At 42.6% G+C, this 19,403-nt stretch overlaps 1 protein-coding gene across 11 annotated transcripts; it reads left to right on the top strand.

Moving 5' to 3' along the window:
• The first annotated feature begins 1,669 nt into the window (after window positions 1-1,669).
• Window positions 1,670-19,402, top strand: HAUS4 (HAUS augmin like complex subunit 4). Of its 11 annotated transcripts, none has more exons than XM_036448834.2 (10): window positions 1,670-2,698; window positions 12,257-12,324; window positions 14,320-14,462; window positions 14,549-14,680; window positions 15,005-15,139; window positions 16,786-16,882; window positions 18,040-18,185; window positions 18,300-18,430; window positions 18,770-18,838; window positions 18,973-19,402. In XM_036448834.2, the coding sequence occupies exons 2-10, from the start codon at window positions 12,270-12,272 to the stop codon at window positions 19,154-19,156; spliced, it is 1,092 nt and encodes a 363-aa protein (XP_036304727.1). In that variant the 5' UTR covers window positions 1,670-2,698; window positions 12,257-12,269; the 3' UTR covers window positions 19,157-19,402. The 11 variants fall into 11 exon arrangements, with proteins under 11 accessions (XP_036304727.1, XP_036304735.1, XP_045440462.1 ...); XM_036448842.2 differs by lacking the exon at window positions 1,670-2,698 and adding an exon at window positions 9,985-10,104; XM_045584506.1 differs by lacking the exon at window positions 1,670-2,698 and adding an exon at window positions 10,118-10,312.
• Window position 19,403: the final 1 nt, after the last annotated feature.

Raw genomic sequence — 19,403 nt, 5'->3', positions numbered from 1 at the left:
GTACATACCCTTGACCGGAATCAAACCCTGGACCTTTCAGTCCGCAGGCCGACGCTTTATCCACTGAGCCAAACCGGTTTAGGCCAGACTAGGAAATTTATAGTCAGGCCAGAGACAGTCCTCAGCCAACAAGGAGGACACTTTGTTTCTATTTTGTTTGCTCATTTAATTTGTTCTTAAGATTCCACATACAAGTGAAATATGGTATTTGTCTTTCTCTGTCTGATTTATTTCTAGGGAAAGAGCTAATTCCAGGCACATAAAGCCAATTGGTTGGTCCTTGATATTATACCTATACAGAAGGAATGAAAGGGGGAAGGACACTATTAGACCTGAAGTAAAAGGATTGGGGGGAAATCTTTATTCCATTTTGTTTTTTATTTTTATTTTTTTAATATATTTTGTTGATTTTGTACAGAGAGGAAGGGAGGGAGATAGAGAGTTAGAAACATCAATGAGAGAGAGTCATCCATCAGCTGCCTCCTGCACAACCCCCACTGGGGATATGCCCGCAACCAAGGTATATGCCCTTGACCGGAATCGAACACGGGACCCTTCAGTCCCCAAGCTGACGCTCTATCCATTGAGCCAAACCAGTCTCAGCCCATTTTGTTTTCTAGAAAGACCCATACCCAGATCCAGCCTGGGGTCACTCAGAACCCTAATGGTGAGGCTTCACGGCAAGGACGAGGGTCCCGCCAATCTCAGCCCTCTCTGTCTTCTCCATCCTCTCCTCTCTCGCAGCAAGACGACCTAAGACTGGGCCTCTGCTGTGACAGTTGCTTGGATAGGGCCCTTGGAATATCTACACTTGGCTCTCATTGTAAAAGACTAAGGTTTGACAGTGGAAATAGAAGCAAACTTCCTGGGATGTGTAGATTAGACCAGTGGAGAGTCATCAGAGGCAAAATTCTGTCCACTGTGGTGGTATTGCACCTAAGTTTGGATCGGGTACTGCTGACTGTGGAGGAAGCAAAGGTGCTCTCCAAGCAGGGAGAAATGGGTTGGGAGGAATACACTGAAAGGCACTGCTTATGCATGTATCCTGGGGACCTAGAGCCAATCTGGTGTGAGTTTAAAGATATCCCAGTCACCTCATTTTACTGAATGAAAAGAGAGAAACTCTGAGCGATGATGGGACTTACCCAATGTCACATCTAGAAAATGACTTCTAACTTTTGAAGACCAATAAAGACTTACTTTCCCTCACGCCATCACAGGTATTCATTTCCACAGCACAGGTAAACTGTAAATGTGATAAGTACTTTTTATGATAGATATTTAGAGAACCTTTTAGTGGGGAAGCCACGGAACACAAGAAACAATAATGAACGCATTGGTTCTTACTGGTGCTTTTTTGTTGTTAATTAGAATCAGTGGTAGCCAAAGTAACTTTAAAGCACAGTAGGACCTGGCTAGGTAGCTCAGTTAGAGCATTATCCTGATATGCCAAGCTGGGTTCTATCCCCAGTCTGGGAACATACAAGAATCAATGCATAAATAAGTGGAACAACAAATCAACCTCTCTCTCTCTCTCTCTCTCTCTCTCTCTCTCTCTCTCTCTCTCTCTCTCTCTCTCTCTCTCTCTCTTTCTCTCCCCCCTCTCCCCGTCTAAAAACCATTAAACACACACACACACACACACACACACACACACACACACACACATTAGGAGTAGCAAAGGAAATATATTGCAAGAGAGTCCCTGCCTTTGAGGAGGTCACAGTCTAGCCAGGGAGAAAAATACATAAAATGCCTTGAGAAGATTACAAGCAAAATTTCGACGAGTGCGAAGTGATTGAGTGTGAGAAACAGAAGACCTAATGCTTCAGGGTACAGATAACAGGGGTGAGACTTTATCTGGCTTAACTGTAGATCAGAAAGTAGAGGCCCATAAACCAGATCCTGCCCCCAGATTAATTGAGTTTGGCACACTGGCAGTTATTTTTTTATAAAACTAATTTGTATGCTCGTTGGGAGGAAAACACAGCTAATAAATATAGAAAGAATGATAGAATTTGAAAAACAGCATTTTGTGAACTTAATAAAAGTATTGATTTGGCGAAGATTATTAATGATGTTAAAATCATAGGTAAAATGGTTGGGGACAACTGGACATACATATGGTGCCAAGTAACACTATCAGTTTACAGTCTTGAGGCCAAAAATGTATGTTGGAGGGCTCAGACTGTCATCACTTGTGCTCTGGAATGGGACTTAGTAACATTCGCCAGCAGACCAACACTGGTGTGAGGCAATGCATAACCCAACCTAGTACACATTCTAGCCATCCCCATCCCCAAAGAGAATTCATTATTAGATGTAACTTGCAGCTCACAGGAAGTACTGGGGATAGAGAAACAAGCTAAAGGACACTAGGAGGGACCAACTGGGCAAATCTAAAAGGTGAAGCGTTCTGCAGGGCACCGGGCCGGCTCTCTTCAGCAAGTCGGTACGACCTTTTAAAAATATGTTTTTACTGATTTCAGAGAGAGGAAGGGAGAGGGAGAGAGAGATAGAAACATCCGTGATGAGAGAATCATTGATTGGTTGCCTCCTACATGCCCCACAACGGGGAACGAGCCCACAGCCCAGGCATGTGCCCTGACTGGGAAATCAACTGCGACCTCCTGGTTCATGGGTCAACACTCAACCCAGAGCCACACTGGCCGGGCTGTATGAAAGTCAAAACTACTAGTTAAGTACCTTAGAAATAGTTAAGGTATATGATAACAACATAGTGCATGGTCCTGGGTTCCCTGTTGGTGTAAACAAGTTGCTATAAAAAATAACTGGGGTCAATTGGGAATTTTTAGTATGGATGGGATTAGATGGGGTGCAATAAAATAAAATAATAAAAGTTCAAAATCATTAACAAAATGCCACTTCCAAAACCATATATACAGAATAACCACATTTTGTTTATACTATGTCTATATATTTATTTTAAAAGATCTGAAAGGATATGCACTAAGGTGATCTCTGGTGATAATGTTTTATTGCATTTTATTACATTTTCTAGTTTTATAAGATACATGTGTATTGCAGCTGTAATAATTATTACAAATAAAACAACTGGTTGCCAGAATTAATCATTCAGGAAATTTCACATAAAAATCTGGATATTGTATATAAGAGCTGGATTTCTAAGTGTTTGTTTGTTTGTTTGTTGTTTTTTCAATAATCAAATATGTGGTCCCTGGACTTCCATTCCCACATGGCAACTATCGGTTGGAACGAGGTGATGGCTGCTCCTTTATTCTCTCCTAGTTTGTCACACTTCCTACCACTCCCTCTTCTGTATGCTTCACAAATTGCCTGATTCCCGCAGACATCTGAGACAGTAACCCTTGATTTAATGTCCTCCTTGTCCATAGAGCCTCTCATTATTAATCATTTGAAGGTACCAATAAATTAACTGACCAAGAAAAGCATCCATTTCAGAATTACCTGTGCTTGTGTGTGGTTTTGTTTTTTTGTTTTTTAATATGTTTTTATTAATTTTTAGAGAGAGAAATAGAAACACCTAGAAGAGAGAAAGCCTCCTGCATACCCCCTAGTGGGGATTGAGCCTGAAACCCGAGCATATGCCCTGACTGAGAATCGAACCAAGACCTCCTGGTTCATGGGTCAACACTCAATTACTAAGCCTTACTGGCTGGGCTGGGTCTGTATGGTTGTTTTATTGTTTGTTTGTTTTGCTTGTTTGTTTGTTTTGTTTTTTTTAAATAAAGCAACCCAATCATGGGAAACACAGATTTAATACCTCATCTACTTAGCTACCATGGTTGCATACTGTAAATTAGTTTAGCAAAATTTATCTTTGGTAAATGGGATCTAGGAAGTATACTAAATTGCTACCTTCCTTAAGGTTTTGCTGTTTTGTCCTAGCACTTTAATCACAGGAGGGGTTTCAAAATATACAATATGTGTTTTTCCCAAGCATGAAACTCCAAATACTTTTGGTTAGCCTGTTTCTCCCACTGGTTCTGATACAATTTTTACAGGAGAAAATCTCTTTCACCTGTAACTCAGTACAAGACAGTGTCACCAACAGTTTAAAAGCCAGAGAAATACTTTTATCAGCCTGGTACATGTTTTAGCATGACAGCAGCACACTCAATGATCGTAACAGGAACCACACACTTCGTGCTTCATAGCCAGCTTTTCAAAATGATACTAGTCGTCGTCTTCTGAATCAATTTCCTTTACTGTCTCCTATTCCTTTGGTAAAAATTGTTTCAATCTGTTCCATTTTTTGAGCCAAATCTCTCAGCTTTTTCTTTGAGATCTAAAATTCCCCATGGAGCCTTGTTTACATTCTAGCTCACAATAATGTTTTAAAGTAAAATCAGGCTTATTCCCGATTGTACAAGTTTCCATGAACAAGACAAGCAACCCTTGAAGCCACAAGGGGCTGGGGTTTGAAATCCCTTAGAAGGGTTAGGCAACTGCAAAAATAGAACATTATGAACATTTGTTCTAAAATTTTCATTTGATGTCATAGGTTGATTACATATTTCTTACCCACTTGTTTTCTCCTTAAATCATGTACTTACAATGGGCATGAAATTTTCAAGCTTAATCATCAATAGTTTGTGGGTCTGAATACCTTCATTTTCTAGTGAACATCCTTGAAAATAATTCTAAAATCTCTTGACTGCCTGTAAAATTTTTAATTCCTGAAACTAGTCTCTGGGTCCAAAATACCGTGATATATTCCTGCTACTTGTCTTCAGATAGTTTCGGAGTGGTATGGCATTATTTTTAAGTGTGGTTCCAGAGTCCAATGGCTATTTATTTTTATTTATTTATTTATTTATTTATTTTTAAATCAGAACTTTTTTTAAAAATATATTTTATTGATTTTTTACAGAGAGAAAGGAAGAGAGATAGAGAACTAGAAACGTCGATGAGAGAGAAACATCGACCAGCTGCCTCCTGCACACCTCCTACCGGGGATGTGCCCTCAACCAATGTACATGCCCTTGACCGGAATCGAACCCGGGACCTTTTAGTCCGCAGACGGACGCTCTACCACTGAATCAAGCCAGTTTCGGCTCCAATGGCTACTTTAATGTCATCCTACCTTTGAAACCGGTTGTTTAAGTATTTAAGCCCACATTTTCAGTGTGAAACATATTCTACTTAAAAGTTTCCATTAGTTTGGTAAGTAAAATATTTATCAAATACTAAATACTCATCTGAAATCTTTATGTTTGGAGCATAGTTTTGTTTCTTGGCTAGAATGTGGGACACAGAGTCCCTGCAGTGTCCCAGCAAGCCTCCATCCTTCTCTGAAATTCTAAACAACACAGCAGCGAAGGAATGTCCAAGTCTGAAAGGTTAAGTAGGCTTTTTCTCAGATTCCCATTTGCATTTTTCTAGTTAAAAACATACACATGAATAGTTTTTGAATACTTGATCAAGAGCAATGGCTTCAAGAAGGTAGAGCTAGATTGTGGGCTAATTTGTCTCTCTACACCGCCATTCCCTACAGAGTCTAGCTCAGGAATACTTGAGCATGCTCTTGGTTTATCATTAAAGAACATTTAAGAATCAGGTGATTGGTCCTGGCCAGCATTGCTCTCAGTGGTTAGAGTATCAGCCTGCACACCAGAGGGATGAGGGGTCGATTTCCAGTCAAGGGCATGTACCTGGGTTGCAGATTCGATCCCCAACCCAGGTGGGGAGGGTGAGGGGGAGATGTGTGGAAGGCAACCAATCGCTATGTCTCTCTCACATCTCTCTCTCCCCTCACGCCCTCCTGCCTCTTTTCAGGCTCTCTAAAAATCAATGGGAAAATATCCTCCCATGAGGATTAGCAAAAAATAAATAAATAAATAAATAAATAAATAAATAAATAAGAATTATTGTAATTTTGCATATGACATGGCGGAAGGTAAGAGGAACAACGCTGACGAAGAGATAGGCCTATAAAGGCCAAGCATTCCCCAGAACAAATAAAACTATGTAAGATATTAGCTCTGTGGGAATTTTAACAAATAAGTGTCTCCGTACGCCAAGCACTGAGATAGGTACCTGGGGTCTTGGAGAAAGCACCTCCTAAGATTTCTTTTTTTTCCTTTTTTTAATATATTTTATTGATTTTGTACAGAGAGGAAGGGAGAGAGATAGTTAGAAACATCGATGAGAGAAAGTCATCGATCAGCTGCCTCTTGCACACCCCCTACTGGGGATATGCCTGCAACCAAGGTACATGCCCTTGACTGGAATCGAACCCGGGACCCTTCAGTCCCCAAGCCAACGCTCTATCCATTGAGCCAAACCGGTCTCGGCAGCCAAACCGGTCTCGGCCAAATTAAGATTTCTAAAGAGGATTTCATACTACTTCTCAGCAATAAAAAGACATGAACAAAAAAAGTGAATTATTGATACTAGAAATAACATATATGGAGTTCAAAATTAATTATGCTGCGAAAGAAGCCAAAAAAGAGTGTTTTTGCCCTGACCACTTTTGTCTCAGTGGATAGAGTGATGGCCTGCGGACTGAAGGGACCCGGGTTCGGTACCTTGGTTGCGGGAACGTTCCCCAGTGGGGGTGTGTGCAGAAGGCAGCTGATTGATGTTTCTAACTCTGTATCCCTTTCCCTTCCTCTTTGTAAAAAAAATCATTAAAATAGATTTTTTTGGTTTTTTTTAAAGTACTTTTTTTTTTTTTTTTTAATTCGCACCTGAGGATATTTTTCCATTGATTTTTAGACAGTGGAAGAGAGGGAGAGAGACAGAGAGAGAAACATCAATATAAAAGAGACACATCGATTGGCTGCCTCCCACATGTGCCCTGACCATGGCCAGAATCAAGCCTGTAACCTTGATATGTGCCCTTGACTGGCATCAAACCTGGGACCCTTCAGTCAAGAACGATGCTCTATGCAAACTGACTAGGGCAAGAGTACCTTTTTAATTCCATTTATATAAAATTCCAAAAAATAGAAACAAATCTATAGTAACAGAAAGCAGTTAAGTGGCTGGGAAGTGCCAGAGAGAGGAATTACAATGGGGCAAAGTAAACACTTAGGGACTGAGGGGATGGTGCGTATGTTCACTGGCTGGATTGTGGTGATGGTCTCACAGCTGTATAGTTTTGTCAGAACATAATAAACTGTACACTTGCATGCCAAACTATGTCAACAAAGCTGTGTTAAACACACACACACACAAGAAGGGGGCAGTAGGAATGGGAAGAAAGAGAATGAATTCTAGGGCCTCTTGCAACTTTCTTGCTCATAGACATCAGATGGTGTCTGATTATAAGATCCTTTTTCAGTATTTTACTTCAGTTTTAACTGCCAGGGCAGTCTAGCCACTCAACTTTCTAGTCTTAAGTGGCGCTGGCCTGTGAAATCCAGCACTTCAGCAGGTCCAGTCCCCTCTTGCACCCAGAGTACAGCTTGAACTCCTTAGCTCTGCCTCCACTTGCTGGGATGTTGCCTCCATTGTAAATGATCCATATTTTCTCTGCTTTCAGGCCCAGGTAAAATGAACATTTATTTCATAGCCTTTCCCATTCATTCCTGCAGGGGGGAAATGTACTTTAGTTGAGCTTCTCTAGAACGTGTAATATCAACAGCTCTTTTGACACCTTTGCTGCTTTATATTATTTGCTTTCCATGTGCATGTCTTATCTTCTCAACTACATTCTGAATGTCTTCAGGTCTGGGACTGGGTCATATTTTATTCTTTGTGTCTCTCCCATGGCATTTAGTAAGTGCTTAATATATGTCAGTTTTAAATCATCTCACTTTGATAGTCTTTCCAAAGTACATTCTCAGCCATTATCTCATTTGATCATTACATCAACACTAGGAGATTGGAGAAGCTAAAAAAAATATGCTATTTCCTCCTCCATTTGACACATAAGGAAACTGGAGCCCAAGGTCACTCAGTTTGTCAGACAGAGATGGAACAGATAATTGCATATGAAGGTTTGATCCTATTCAAGGTTTCCCATGGCTCTCCACTCTGCCCTCCTACCCAAAGACTGGCCATTGTACCCTTCACCATCTCATGTCCCAAATACTTTAGTGCTCCTTAGCCAAAGCTTTGTGGTACCATATTAGAAAACTAGACAAATATAAGACATGATGGGGAGGGGAGGAAGATCGGGGGGAGATAATAGATCAACCGAAGGACTTGCATACATGCATATAAGTACAACCAATGGACATAAAACTCTGGGGAGGGAGGGTATGTATGGGAGGAAGGGTGGGGGGCAAAAAAAATCAATAAAATATATTTTAATATATATATATATATATTTTAAAATATATTTTATTTATTTAAAATATATTATATATATATATATGTATATATATATATATATATATATATATATATATATATGACATGAAATTTCAGTAGACTCCTGATCAGCTCTGAGTCACCAAAACATGCCTGCTATTTTTTCCAAGTGCCATTTGTTAGAGGCATTATGCCTAATGTTGAATGATGCTGCACTACAGAGCTGAGGGAGCATAAATAATTTTTAAAAGCTTTAGAAAACAATAGCACTTTAATATTAAAGCATGAAGGGTGGCAGCTGACAAGATGACCAGGGATATTAGATTTCTGCACTGGATCACACTATTCTCCTATGTATTGCTAGAATAATTCCCTAGTTGGTACTAAAGGAAAAGGTTAGCCCTAGCAGGTTTGGCTCAGCAGATAGAGCATCGGGCTGCAGACTGAAAGGCTCCAGGTTCAATTCCGGTCAAGGGCACATGTACCTTGGTTGTGGGCACATCCCCCGTAGGGGGTGTGCAGGAGGCAGCTGATCGATGTTTCTCTCTCATCGATGTTTCTAACTCTCTATCCCTTTCCCATCCTCTCTGTAAAAATATCAATGAAATATATATTTTTTTAAATAAAACAATGACTTAACAAAATAAATTAATAGCCAAAACCGGTTTGGCTCAGTGGGTAGAGTGTCGGTCTGCGGACTGAAGGGTCCCAGGTTCGATTCTGGTCAAGGGCATGTACCTTGGCTGTGGGTATGCAGGAGGCAACTGATCGATGTTTCTCTCTCATCTATGCTTCTAGCTTTCTATCCCTCTCCCTTCCTCTCTGTAAAAAATCAATAAAAAATAAATAAAAATGAGTCCTGCTGGGTGTGGCTCAGTTGGGGGTCACCTTGTGCACAGAGAGGGTGCTGGTTGGATTTCAGGTCAGAGCACATGTCCAGGTTGCCCATTAGATCCCCAGGTCATGGCTGGTAAGGAGGCAACCTAACCATGTTTTTCTCTCACATTGATGTTTCCTTCTCCCTCTCCCTCCTTTCTCTTAAACACACACAATAAAAACATAATCAAACAACAACAAAAAACAAACAAACAAAAAACACAACACAAGCCGAAACCGGTTTGGCTCAATGGATAGAGCATCGGCTTTGGGACTGAAGGGTCCCGGGTTCGATTGCGGTCAAGGACATGTACCTTGGTTGCGGGCATATCCCCAGTAGGGGGTGTGCAAGAGGCGGCTGATCGATGACTCTCATCGATGTTTCTATCTCTCCCCCTTCCTCTCTGTACAAAATCAATAAAATATATTTAAAACAAAAACAAAAAAACACAAGCCCAGTGAGGAGACTGGTGGGGAGAGATTTCAACGCTGCCAGCGTGACCCGGAACCAGTCCCCTCACCCCTTTGCTCTTCAGCTTTCCCCTCAGCGCAGTGGGTGTGACGGTGACTCCTGTGAGAACTAAGTGAGACGGAGCGAGGCCCGTGCAGTGCTCGGCGCGGTGCCGCTCACGGACGGCCCTCAATGGAAGTTGGCATCACTGCCATTTTGTCAACGTCTGCCCTCACCGTGGGGCGGGCGCCCTTCCCACTGCGGCCTCCACCGGTCCGGGGCCGGGGGCTTGCGGCGGGGGCGGGGCCTGCCGTTCCCGCCTGAACGCGGCCCCGCCCCGCCCCGCCCCGCCCCGCCCCCCGCGGCCTCCGACCTGCCGCCGGCCTTCCGCCGCCCGCGCCGCCTCGCGCCCCCCGACGGGGAATCCTGGGCCCGCACTCGGGTGGGGCCCGGCGTCCCCAGCTCGCTCCGCACCGCCCCGAGCCCGGAGCCCGGCCGCCCTCAGGGCGCAGGTTTGCTGGGGCGGCGGCGGGGAGAGCAGCCCCTGAGGGGCCGCCTCGCCCTCGGGAAGCCGTGGCTGCCCGGGCGGAAGGGAAGCGGCGCCGGAGAACGCGCTCCGCATTTTGATTCTTCGCGGGCTCTGCAGGGGTCACATCTTGTGAAAATGCCTGTAAAATCAATTTAACGTGCAGCGCGGCGTGTAAAGACAGCTCCGAGGAGGTAAAGACGCCTGAGTCAGAGACAGCAGCGCTTTTACACGTCTGAGCGCGGGGGGAGGAGCCGCTGGGCCGCCGTGGCCCCCGCCCCCGACATTCAAAAAGGGAAGAAAAGCACTCAGCCACCCGGATAGGCAGTGCCCCCGCGGAGGCCAGAACAGCGGGCCTTTGTGAAATTTAGGGGGTCCCATCGTGGTGAGTGAAATTTGTGTAACTTCTGTTTGCAGGCCTCGATCAAAGACAATTGCGAAAACACCGAGCTCACCTAAACAAGTGGCTTTGGTGGACAAGGAGATTGTGCCATTCATTCTTCAGCCCTCTCCAAGGCGGGAATTGTTATCTTGGTTTTGCAGGTGGGAGGAAGTTTGGCACACACACACACAAAAAAACCATCTCCCTTAAATTCGCCAAGAACAATGGCTGAGCCGCACATGAAGCCCTAGCATCCGACTCCTCAGCTGCCTCCCCCTCCAGACCGAGTTACAAAACAGATGAGTAGTGACTTTGATGTTACTGCTCATCAAACGAGGGAGTAAACCGAACGTTCTGTGAACATGAAATGTTAAATCACAATAACCTTCTGTGTCTGTTCTGCTTGGGGAGGCACAGCTGTCCTTTGGAGTTTGACACCTTAGAGGAGAGGTTGAAGCAGCAAAATGGAAAATAATGTCAAGGGAAATGTTTTGTCTCCAGAGACCCAACAGTATCCGTCACTGCCGATTTGTATTGATGTCATTCTTTTCAGTGTACTGTATGTTCTGGCCTCAGCTGCATTAACCACACCTTCGTATTAGTCTTTTGGCACTGACCTCCCTGTCTGTCTTCTCCTTTTTTTAAATTTATTTTTATTGTTTTCAGAGAGAAGGAGAGGGGGAGAGTAGAAAACATCAATAATCAGAGAGAATCATTGATGAACTGCCTCCTGCATGCTCCACACTGGGGACTGAGCCTGCAACCCAGGCATGTGCCCTGACGGTGAATGCAACGGTGACTTCCTGGTTCACAGATGGATGCTCAGCCACAGCCCTGCTGGCTGGGCCCTGTGTGTTGTCTTAGGCTCTTTCCTCCAGGTGCCCTTTACTACTGCTGTTAGGTGCAAACCGGCCGGTCGTTGTTAAAGTGTGGAATGATTTGTTACTCCTGAAGGGTGTTTCTGGAATTAATGATAAAAAAACAAAACAAAAAACTACCAACGCATCTTAGATGAAAGGACAAGTTAAAGAAGTGCAAGAAACTATTGTGGAATTTAATAGCTGAGTGATTTGAAGGGGGAAAAGTAGACTTTGGTTTCTTTTTTCTTTCCTTTCCCCCAGTTCACTCCTAACTGAGAAGCAGCAGCTCAGGTTTAACTTATAAATAATTGTGGAGCCCTAACCGGTTTAGCTCAGTGGATAGAGCTTCGGCCTGTGGACTGAAAGGTCCCAAGTTCGATTCCGGTCAAGGGCATGTAGCTTGGTTGCGGGCACGTCCCCAGTGGAGGGTGTGCAGGAGGCAGCTAGTCGATGTTTCTCTCTCATCGATGGTTCTAACTCTCTTTCCCTCTCCCTTTCTCTCTTTGTAAAAAAATCAATGAAATGTATTTAAAAAAAATAAAATAAAATGTATTTTTTAAAAACGATAGGATAAAACAAAAAAGAAATAATTGTAGAGAGAGGGAACATCCTCCTGCTTAGCCTAATGAATTGGAAAGTTTTTTTTAAGGAGGCTCCCTCTTAGACAGCATAACAAGTGAAAACATTTATGTGTTTAGAATGCAAAATGTTTTGTGATGATAAGTCTGTTTGTCTATAAAACTTATATAAGAGCTTGGGACCTTGGATGTGGGATATAGTCCCTCCTTGTGAAGAGGCATCCCTAAGTCCCTCCCCAGCTTGTAGACAATAGAAATTTGAACCCAAGGAGCATCCAGTCAACTCATCTTTTTGTTTTCTCCGGATGGATTCAAAAGATAAGAATATCAGATGGCATCTGGGGATTTCTGTTCATCTGGAGAAGGAATGGAAATACTCCAACAAGGTAAGAAAAAGCCATTTGCAAGAGTTTTGATGACTTGTCCAGAGAGGTTTTATCCATGTTCTTACCTTCTGTAATAGAAAGGGCTTATAATGGGGGGGGGGAGGGGGGGAAGAGAATGGGACTTATAATGTTCACCAGTATGGTTTCTCTCATAGAAGCTTGTTTCTAAGAAATTAGGATACATGACAATTCTTCACACTGTCTTTTTTTTTTTTTTAATATATTTTATTGATTTTATACAGAGAGGAAGGGGGAGAGATAGAGAGTTAGAAACATCAATGAGAGAGTCATCGATCAGCTGCCTCTTGCACACCCCCTACCGGGGATGGACCCTTCAGTCCCCAAGCCGACGCTCTGTCCATTGAGCCAAACCGGTCCCGGCTTTTCACACTGTCTTATTGGAGAACAGATTACACTGACTCCTGGTCAGTGTCTGCTTGTACAGTAGACTAAAAATTCAAGATGCTCCCATTCTGTGTGAGCAACCCTATCCAGAAGATAAGGGTGGCCAGTAAATTCCTTAAGTGCTTCCTTTTTACCTATATCTTACATTTTTTAATATGTTGTCTCCAAAACCTCAGATCCTTCCAATATCTTGGATTCTTTCCATAGTTCAGGTCCTTTCTATATCTTGAATCTTTCAGAGACTTGAATCTTCTATATTTGACCATTTCCATATTGATCATTCTGCCTTGGCGGGTAGAGAGAGAGATTTCTTATCCTGTAAAAGGACTTTGAGTATGATGGTCCAAAGAATGAAAATTTTAGTGTTTGGTAAGTGGGAGTAAAACAGAAGCCTCCAGCAGACAGCATTTCAGAAAAAAAATGGAAAGCCCCTGCCCTGGCCGGTTTGGCTCAGTGGATAGAGCATCGGCCTGCAGACTGAAGGGTTCTGGGTTTAATTCCAGTTAAGGGCACATGTCTGGGTTGTGGGCTCAATCCTCAGTAGGGGGCTAGCTACAGGAGGCAGCCAATCGATGATTCTCTCATCATTGATGTTTCTGTCTCTCCTCCCTTCCTCTCTGAAATCAATAAAAACATATTTTTTTAAAAAGACCCTTGAACATATGGAATTATGACAGGTTCCCAGTTTCTTGTACTTTTTCTCATGCATGTGCTATTCTGTTACTCAACCCTATTTACAATAGGGAGAATTTGGTTAAATTTTTAAATTTTACTCTTAAGAAAAGTATACTTTCAGTTGCTTATGTGACTAGAGATTATATCCAAAGTTGAAACTTTACATGCATTTTTTTCTCCCCTTCCTCAAGAACTCTAGTTATTCTGTGTGAATGAGCTATTTGGGATACTGGGGTGATCCCTACTGAAGGGTCCCTTATTGATTTATCTCAGGCTTTTCAACTGTATTTCCATTTTCTAAGATCTTACTTTTATTAGAGACTCATTCCTGAATTCCTGTTTATAAAACATTTTTATTGATTTTAGAAAGAGAGAAAGGAAGAGTGAGAGAGGGTAGAAACATTGATTGGCTGCCTCTGCACACCCCCTACAGGGGATCCGGCCTATAATCTGAGTATGTACCCTGATCAGAATCAAACTGCTGACCTCTTGATACATGGGACTATGCTCAGTCAGTTGATTTTGTGGATTGTTTTGTTTATTTATTCCTCACCCAAGAATATTTTCCATTGATTTTTAGGGAGAGTGGAAGAGAAACATCGATGTGAGAGAAACACATCGATTGGTTGTCTTCTGCACAAGCCCGGGCCAGGGCCTGGGTAGGGGAGGAGCCTGCAACCAAGGTACATGCCCTTGACTGGAATCTAACCCAGGACCTTTGGGCCGCAGTTTGAGGCTCAATCCACTGAGCCAGACCGGGTAGGGCTTTTTGTGGATTTTTAAATCTTATTAGAATTAGGAACCTTTCCTACCAAAAACTGGGTTGTTGTTTTTAATATTAAGAGTTACGTTCAATTATATAAATTAAGAATTCATACCTTCTTTGCTTTTTGTCCCAAGGACATCCCACTAAAGTGTGCAGCAGACAGCTTCCTCCTTGTAACCTGAGTGAAGAGGAGCTGTTACAGAATCCACACTTCAGCAAATTGCTGCTGAGTCTCTCACAACACATGGATGAGAGTGGCTTAAGCCTCTCCCTGGCCAAGGAGCAGGCTCAGGTAAGAGCCCTAATTGAAGGGATGTTCGAAGAAGGAAAAATCTTACAAGAGAGAGGTTCCTAACTGGGATTTTTAAAATTTTCTAGGCATGGAAGGAAGTTCGACTGCATAAGACAACATGGCTGAGGTCTGAGATTTTACAAAGAGTCATCCAAGAGCTGCTTGTGGACTACTATGTGAAGATACAAGACACAAATTTAACTTCTGAGGACAAAAAGGTGGGGCAGGAGAGAGGCAGTAGAGGTTGGTTACCATAGGAATGAGCATGCCAACCAAGGCTTCATCCGATTATATGATCTGGGGGAAGTAGGAGCTTCATGTAATGGCTAGAGAAATGGACTGTAGTTATGAGGGGAAGAGGTGGTGTTTTGTCAGGGTTTTGAAAAGAAAGATTAACAGGAGAAGGCACTGACAGCTGGTAAGTTATCTGAAGAGGATGACATATTTGAGGACTTTGAAATGTGTGAAGAACTGGTTCTTGAAGATGGAGAAGGTGGAGTGAAGGAAGTTTTATAGTAACCTCCAGTTGTTTTTCTTCTCAGTTTCATGAGACCCTTGAACAGCAGCTACTTGTGACTCAACTAACACAGCTCTTAGGTCCCAGCCAGGAGAGGGTGATGCCTCCACTGCTCGGACTGGAGAAGGCGGACCTTCTGGAGCTCATGCCGCCCTCAGAGGTTGGGAACGAGCAAATATTGGCTTAATTTCTCCTGTATATTTATTTGAACATCGTTTGGTTAAGCTTTATTGTTTTTAAAATGTACATGTTCATGGTGGTCAAACTTAAATAAAAAATACATTACACAGAAGAAAGTAAAAGCTGAAATACTACATCTAGAAATAAATAATACAGCTTGACATAGTATTATATCCTCCATGCTTGTACAGAGAATATATTTTCACTTAATATATTTTGGACTTCTTTTCAAGTCAACAAATAGATGCAAATAAGATGATACTTCCTAAAGCACTCTTAGCACAGTGTCCAGGAACATAGTTAGTGCTCATTGTTTTTATTCTGTCATTGGCTTAAATAACTGACAGGATTCCATTATATGGATGAAACATAATTTGTTTAACCTTGTTGATGGTTATTAATTTGAAGTTGTTTCCACATTTTTGCTCTTAGAAACCACACTGATGAACATGCTAATTCATATGTGTCTTTGCTCTTATATGATTATTTCCCAAGTATTACTGCTCAAAGTGGGATCATTAGGTCAAAGGATACACACATAGAACATATTGGTACATATTGCCAAACTGTTTTCCAGAAAGGTCTTTCCAGTGCCCGTACCTCCCCACTCTTTTTCATCAGTGTGGGATCTGAACAGTCATATTATTCTTGGCTAATTTGATAAGCTAAAAATGAATCTCTCTGTTCAGACATTAGCTATTTTAAACAGTGCTCCGCATGTACAGCTATTTTTCAATGTCAGCCCTGTATTTTGTTTATCTCCTGATAGTTGTTTTTGTGCGTTTTTTTGTACATCTCTACTAAAAGCATTACATTTTTTTTTAATTGAATCTCTCTGCTGTCTTTTTAAATGTTTTTTTTAATTGATTTTGTTTTTGTTTTTTTATTATTTTTTATTTTTATTTATTTATTTATTTTTTAAATATATTTTATTGATTTTGTACAGAGAGGAAGGGAGAGATAGAGAGTTAGAAACATCGATGAGAGAGAGTCATCGATCAGCTGCCTCTTGCACACCCCCCACTGGGGATATGCCCGCAACCAAGGTACATGCCCTTGACCAGAATCGAACCCGGGACCCTTCAGTCCCCAAGCCGACGCTCTATCCATTGAGCCAAACCGGTCTCAGCTGTTTTTGTTTTTTTAGATAGAGGAAGGGAGAGAGAGAAACATTGAAGTGAACAGGAAACATCGATTGGCTGCCTTCTGCATGCCATACCCTCCATCAGGGATGGAGCCCTCAACCTGGGCTTGTACCCCAACCTGGAATTGAATAGGCAACATCCTTGTATATAGGGTGACATCCAGCTTACTGAGGCACATAAGCTTTTTGTGGGTGTTGGGTTTTTTTTTTTGGTTTTTTTAAACATATTTAGAGAGAGGAAGGGAGAGAGAGAGAGAGAGATCGATTGGTTTCACCCCAACCAGAGATTGAAACCTGAATCTGTGGGTATGGGCCCTGACTGGAGGGCACTCCAACCAACCGAGCCACATTGACCAGGGTTCCCTGATGTCTCTTAATGCATTTCCTTTGGTTATCATTGAGATTGTTGTCATGTATTCATTGGCTGGATCTTCCTAGTTCTCACAGTCTATTTGCATCTCTCTCTGTTTCTGTGATTGAAGGATTTTGTATGGATGAGAGCTCGGCTTCCACTGGAAGTGGAGGAGCAACTCAAGAAGAAGTGTTTTACTCTCCTTTGCTACCATGATCCTAATTCTGGTGAGTGCTGGCTCGGTGTCTGGTCATAGCCAGTCCTCAGGACTCCTGGGTTGCTCTTTGAGAACATTATATTTGAATTTGGATTTGGGACAGAAGCTGGGAAGCATTGGAGACATTGGAGATGTTTGTTTCCTTGCTGGTAGAATAAAAGCAAGGAATTTTGTGAGAACTATATATATATGTATATGTATGTATATGTATGTATATGTATATGTATATATTTGTATGTATATTTTTATATATTATATACACACACACACATATATATATATACACACACATATGTATATATACAATATATATATTTCATAGAGAAAGGGAGAGAGACATAGAAACATTGATATTGAGAGACTCATTGATTGGCTGCCTCCTATACGCCCCTAGTGGGATCAAGCCTCAAACCAGGGCATGTACACTGACTGGAAATCAAACCATGACCTCCTGGTTCATAGGTCAATGTTCAACCACTGAGCTGTGCCAGCTGGACCTTTTATTCAGCAGAGGTCCTCTTGCTTCAGGGAAGAATGAGTTAGTTCTCAGGAGAATCAGCATAGAATACAGAGGAAAGTTCAGGCTAATAGGTGTTGCCCTTGTCTTTATTTCTATGATTTAAGAATTAAGAGCCAAATCTGGAAATAGAGTGAAGACAATCGAAATAGGTTTGGCTTAGTGGATAGAGCGTCGATCTGTGGACTGAAGGGTCCCAGGTTTGATTCCAGTTAAGGGCATGTACATTGGTTGCGGGCACATCCTGGGAGTGTGCAGGAGGTAGCTGTTCGATGTTTCTCTCTCATTGATGTTTCTAGCTCTCTATCACTCTTCCTTCCTCTCTGTAAAAAAAAGCAGTAAAATATATTTTTTTTTAAAGATTTCTTTTTTTTAATTAAATTATTATCTGTGTACATATTTTAACATTGCCCCCCCCCCCCCAAACATACCCCCTCCTCCCTAGAGTTTTGTGTCCATTGGTTGTACTTATATGCATGTATACAAGTCCTTCGGTTGATCTCTTAAAAAAGATCAAAAAAAGAGTGAAGACAATTATGAGAACTGGGCCATTTTTAACAGGATATCAGAAGAAAACCTGGATGAAGACAGAATTCCTAGGTCCATAGCAATTAGGGTTTTACTGTCCAGTCCTCTGACTTTTTGCCCAGATTCAGATCCTGAAACCCTGAAGGCAGCAAAGGTATGGAAACTGGCAGAGATGCTGGTGAGTGAGAAGCAGCAGTGCCAGGAGGCCCGGAGCCAGCAGAAGGAGCAGGGAGTGCTGCTGGAGAAGAAGAGAGCCACCTACTCCCAGGTTTGCTGGGGCGGGGGGGCTCCTCTCCTTTACCCGGACCCCAGGGCACCTGGGGAGCCAGGACCTCTGACCTGCCTTCTCTACCATCGCTCCCTCCCGCCTCCTTGGGCTCAGGTGCTTCTCCGCTGCCTGGCCTTACTGCACAGATTGCTTCAGGAGCACCGGCTGAAGACTCAGTCTGAGCTAGACCGCATCAACGCCCAGTACCTGGAGATCAAGTGTAGTGCCATGATCCTTAAGCTGAGGTGAGCCCTATGGATCTAAGGTATACACGCTCCCTACAACCCCCCCTCATCTCTCTTCTCTCTAACATGTCTAGCACCTTGTGGGATCCAGTAAATGTCACATAGCACTATTAGCCTTCAGATTACCCCAAAGTTTTCAACATTCTTGATTCTTTTATTTGAAAGCTTTCTGAAATAGGTGCTTGACTGTGAGGTAAATTGCTCAGGAATTCAGAGTGACCTTGTTTATCTTGTCACTGCTTAGCCCACACCTTTGACCATGGCAGGTGCTGTGTCCCATTCCTAACTCCACTGCTGTCAGAGATCTTCATCTTCACATTTCTTTCTTTCCTCTGTCAGGATGGAAGAGCTAAAGATTTTGTCTGACACTTACACTGCTGAGAAAGTAGAAGTTCATCGTCTCATTAGGTGAGAACTCCTAAGAGCTTGGTACAGCTTTTCAGAGCTGGTTCCCATTCATTTTAACACATCCTCATTGTTGTCTATTATATTTTCTGAGGAGCTACATTCTTATATTGTATCTTCTGTGCCCGGGCTCTTAGGGACCGTTTGGAGGGGGCCATTCGGCTACAAAAACAGGACATGGAGAAGTCCCGACAGGTCCTAAACACCTATGAGGTGCTTGGGGAGGAGTTTGACAAGCTGGTAAAAGAGTACACCCAACTCAAGCAGACCACCGAGAACAGGCGTTGGGCACTCCAGGAGTTCAACAAAGCCTGCCGCTGAATGTTGGCCGGCCAGAGGCACGGCTTCCTCTTCCTGCTAAAGGACCACCTTCACCTGGAGCCATCTTCACTCAAGGGAGTGGGGGACACTTGCTCGAAACCCTGCAGTCATTTAGGCACCCTCCTTGTTTATAATGATTGAATCTTTTCTGGACAATGTAGCCGATTTATACAAATTTATGTTCAGCTATTATTCAGTGTTGACCCTGTATTATATTTGATTATCTCCTGAATAAAGTGATAATATC

This window comes from Pipistrellus kuhlii, unplaced genomic scaffold (genome assembly GCF_014108245.1).
Source record: "Pipistrellus kuhlii isolate mPipKuh1 unplaced genomic scaffold, mPipKuh1.p scaffold_m20_p_1, whole genome shotgun sequence".
Lineage (NCBI taxonomy): Eukaryota > Metazoa > Chordata > Mammalia > Chiroptera > Vespertilionidae > Pipistrellus > Pipistrellus kuhlii.
Note: the sequence above shows the minus strand (reverse complement) of the source record. Positions and strands in the feature narration are given on the sequence as shown.

Excerpts from the sequence above, each read along its gene's own strand:
- HAUS4 (XM_045584494.1), top strand. The coding sequence starts at position 12,270 with ATGGCATCTGGGGATTTCTGTTCATCTGGAGAAGGAATGGAAATACTC. Across the intron at positions 16,883-18,039 it reads CTACCATGATCCTAATTCTG|ATTCAGATCCTGAAACCCTG; the intron begins GTGAGTGCTGGC and ends CTTTTTGCCCAG. Across the intron at positions 18,431-18,769 it reads GCCATGATCCTTAAGCTGAG|GATGGAAGAGCTAAAGATTT; the intron begins GTGAGCCCTATG and ends TTCCTCTGTCAG.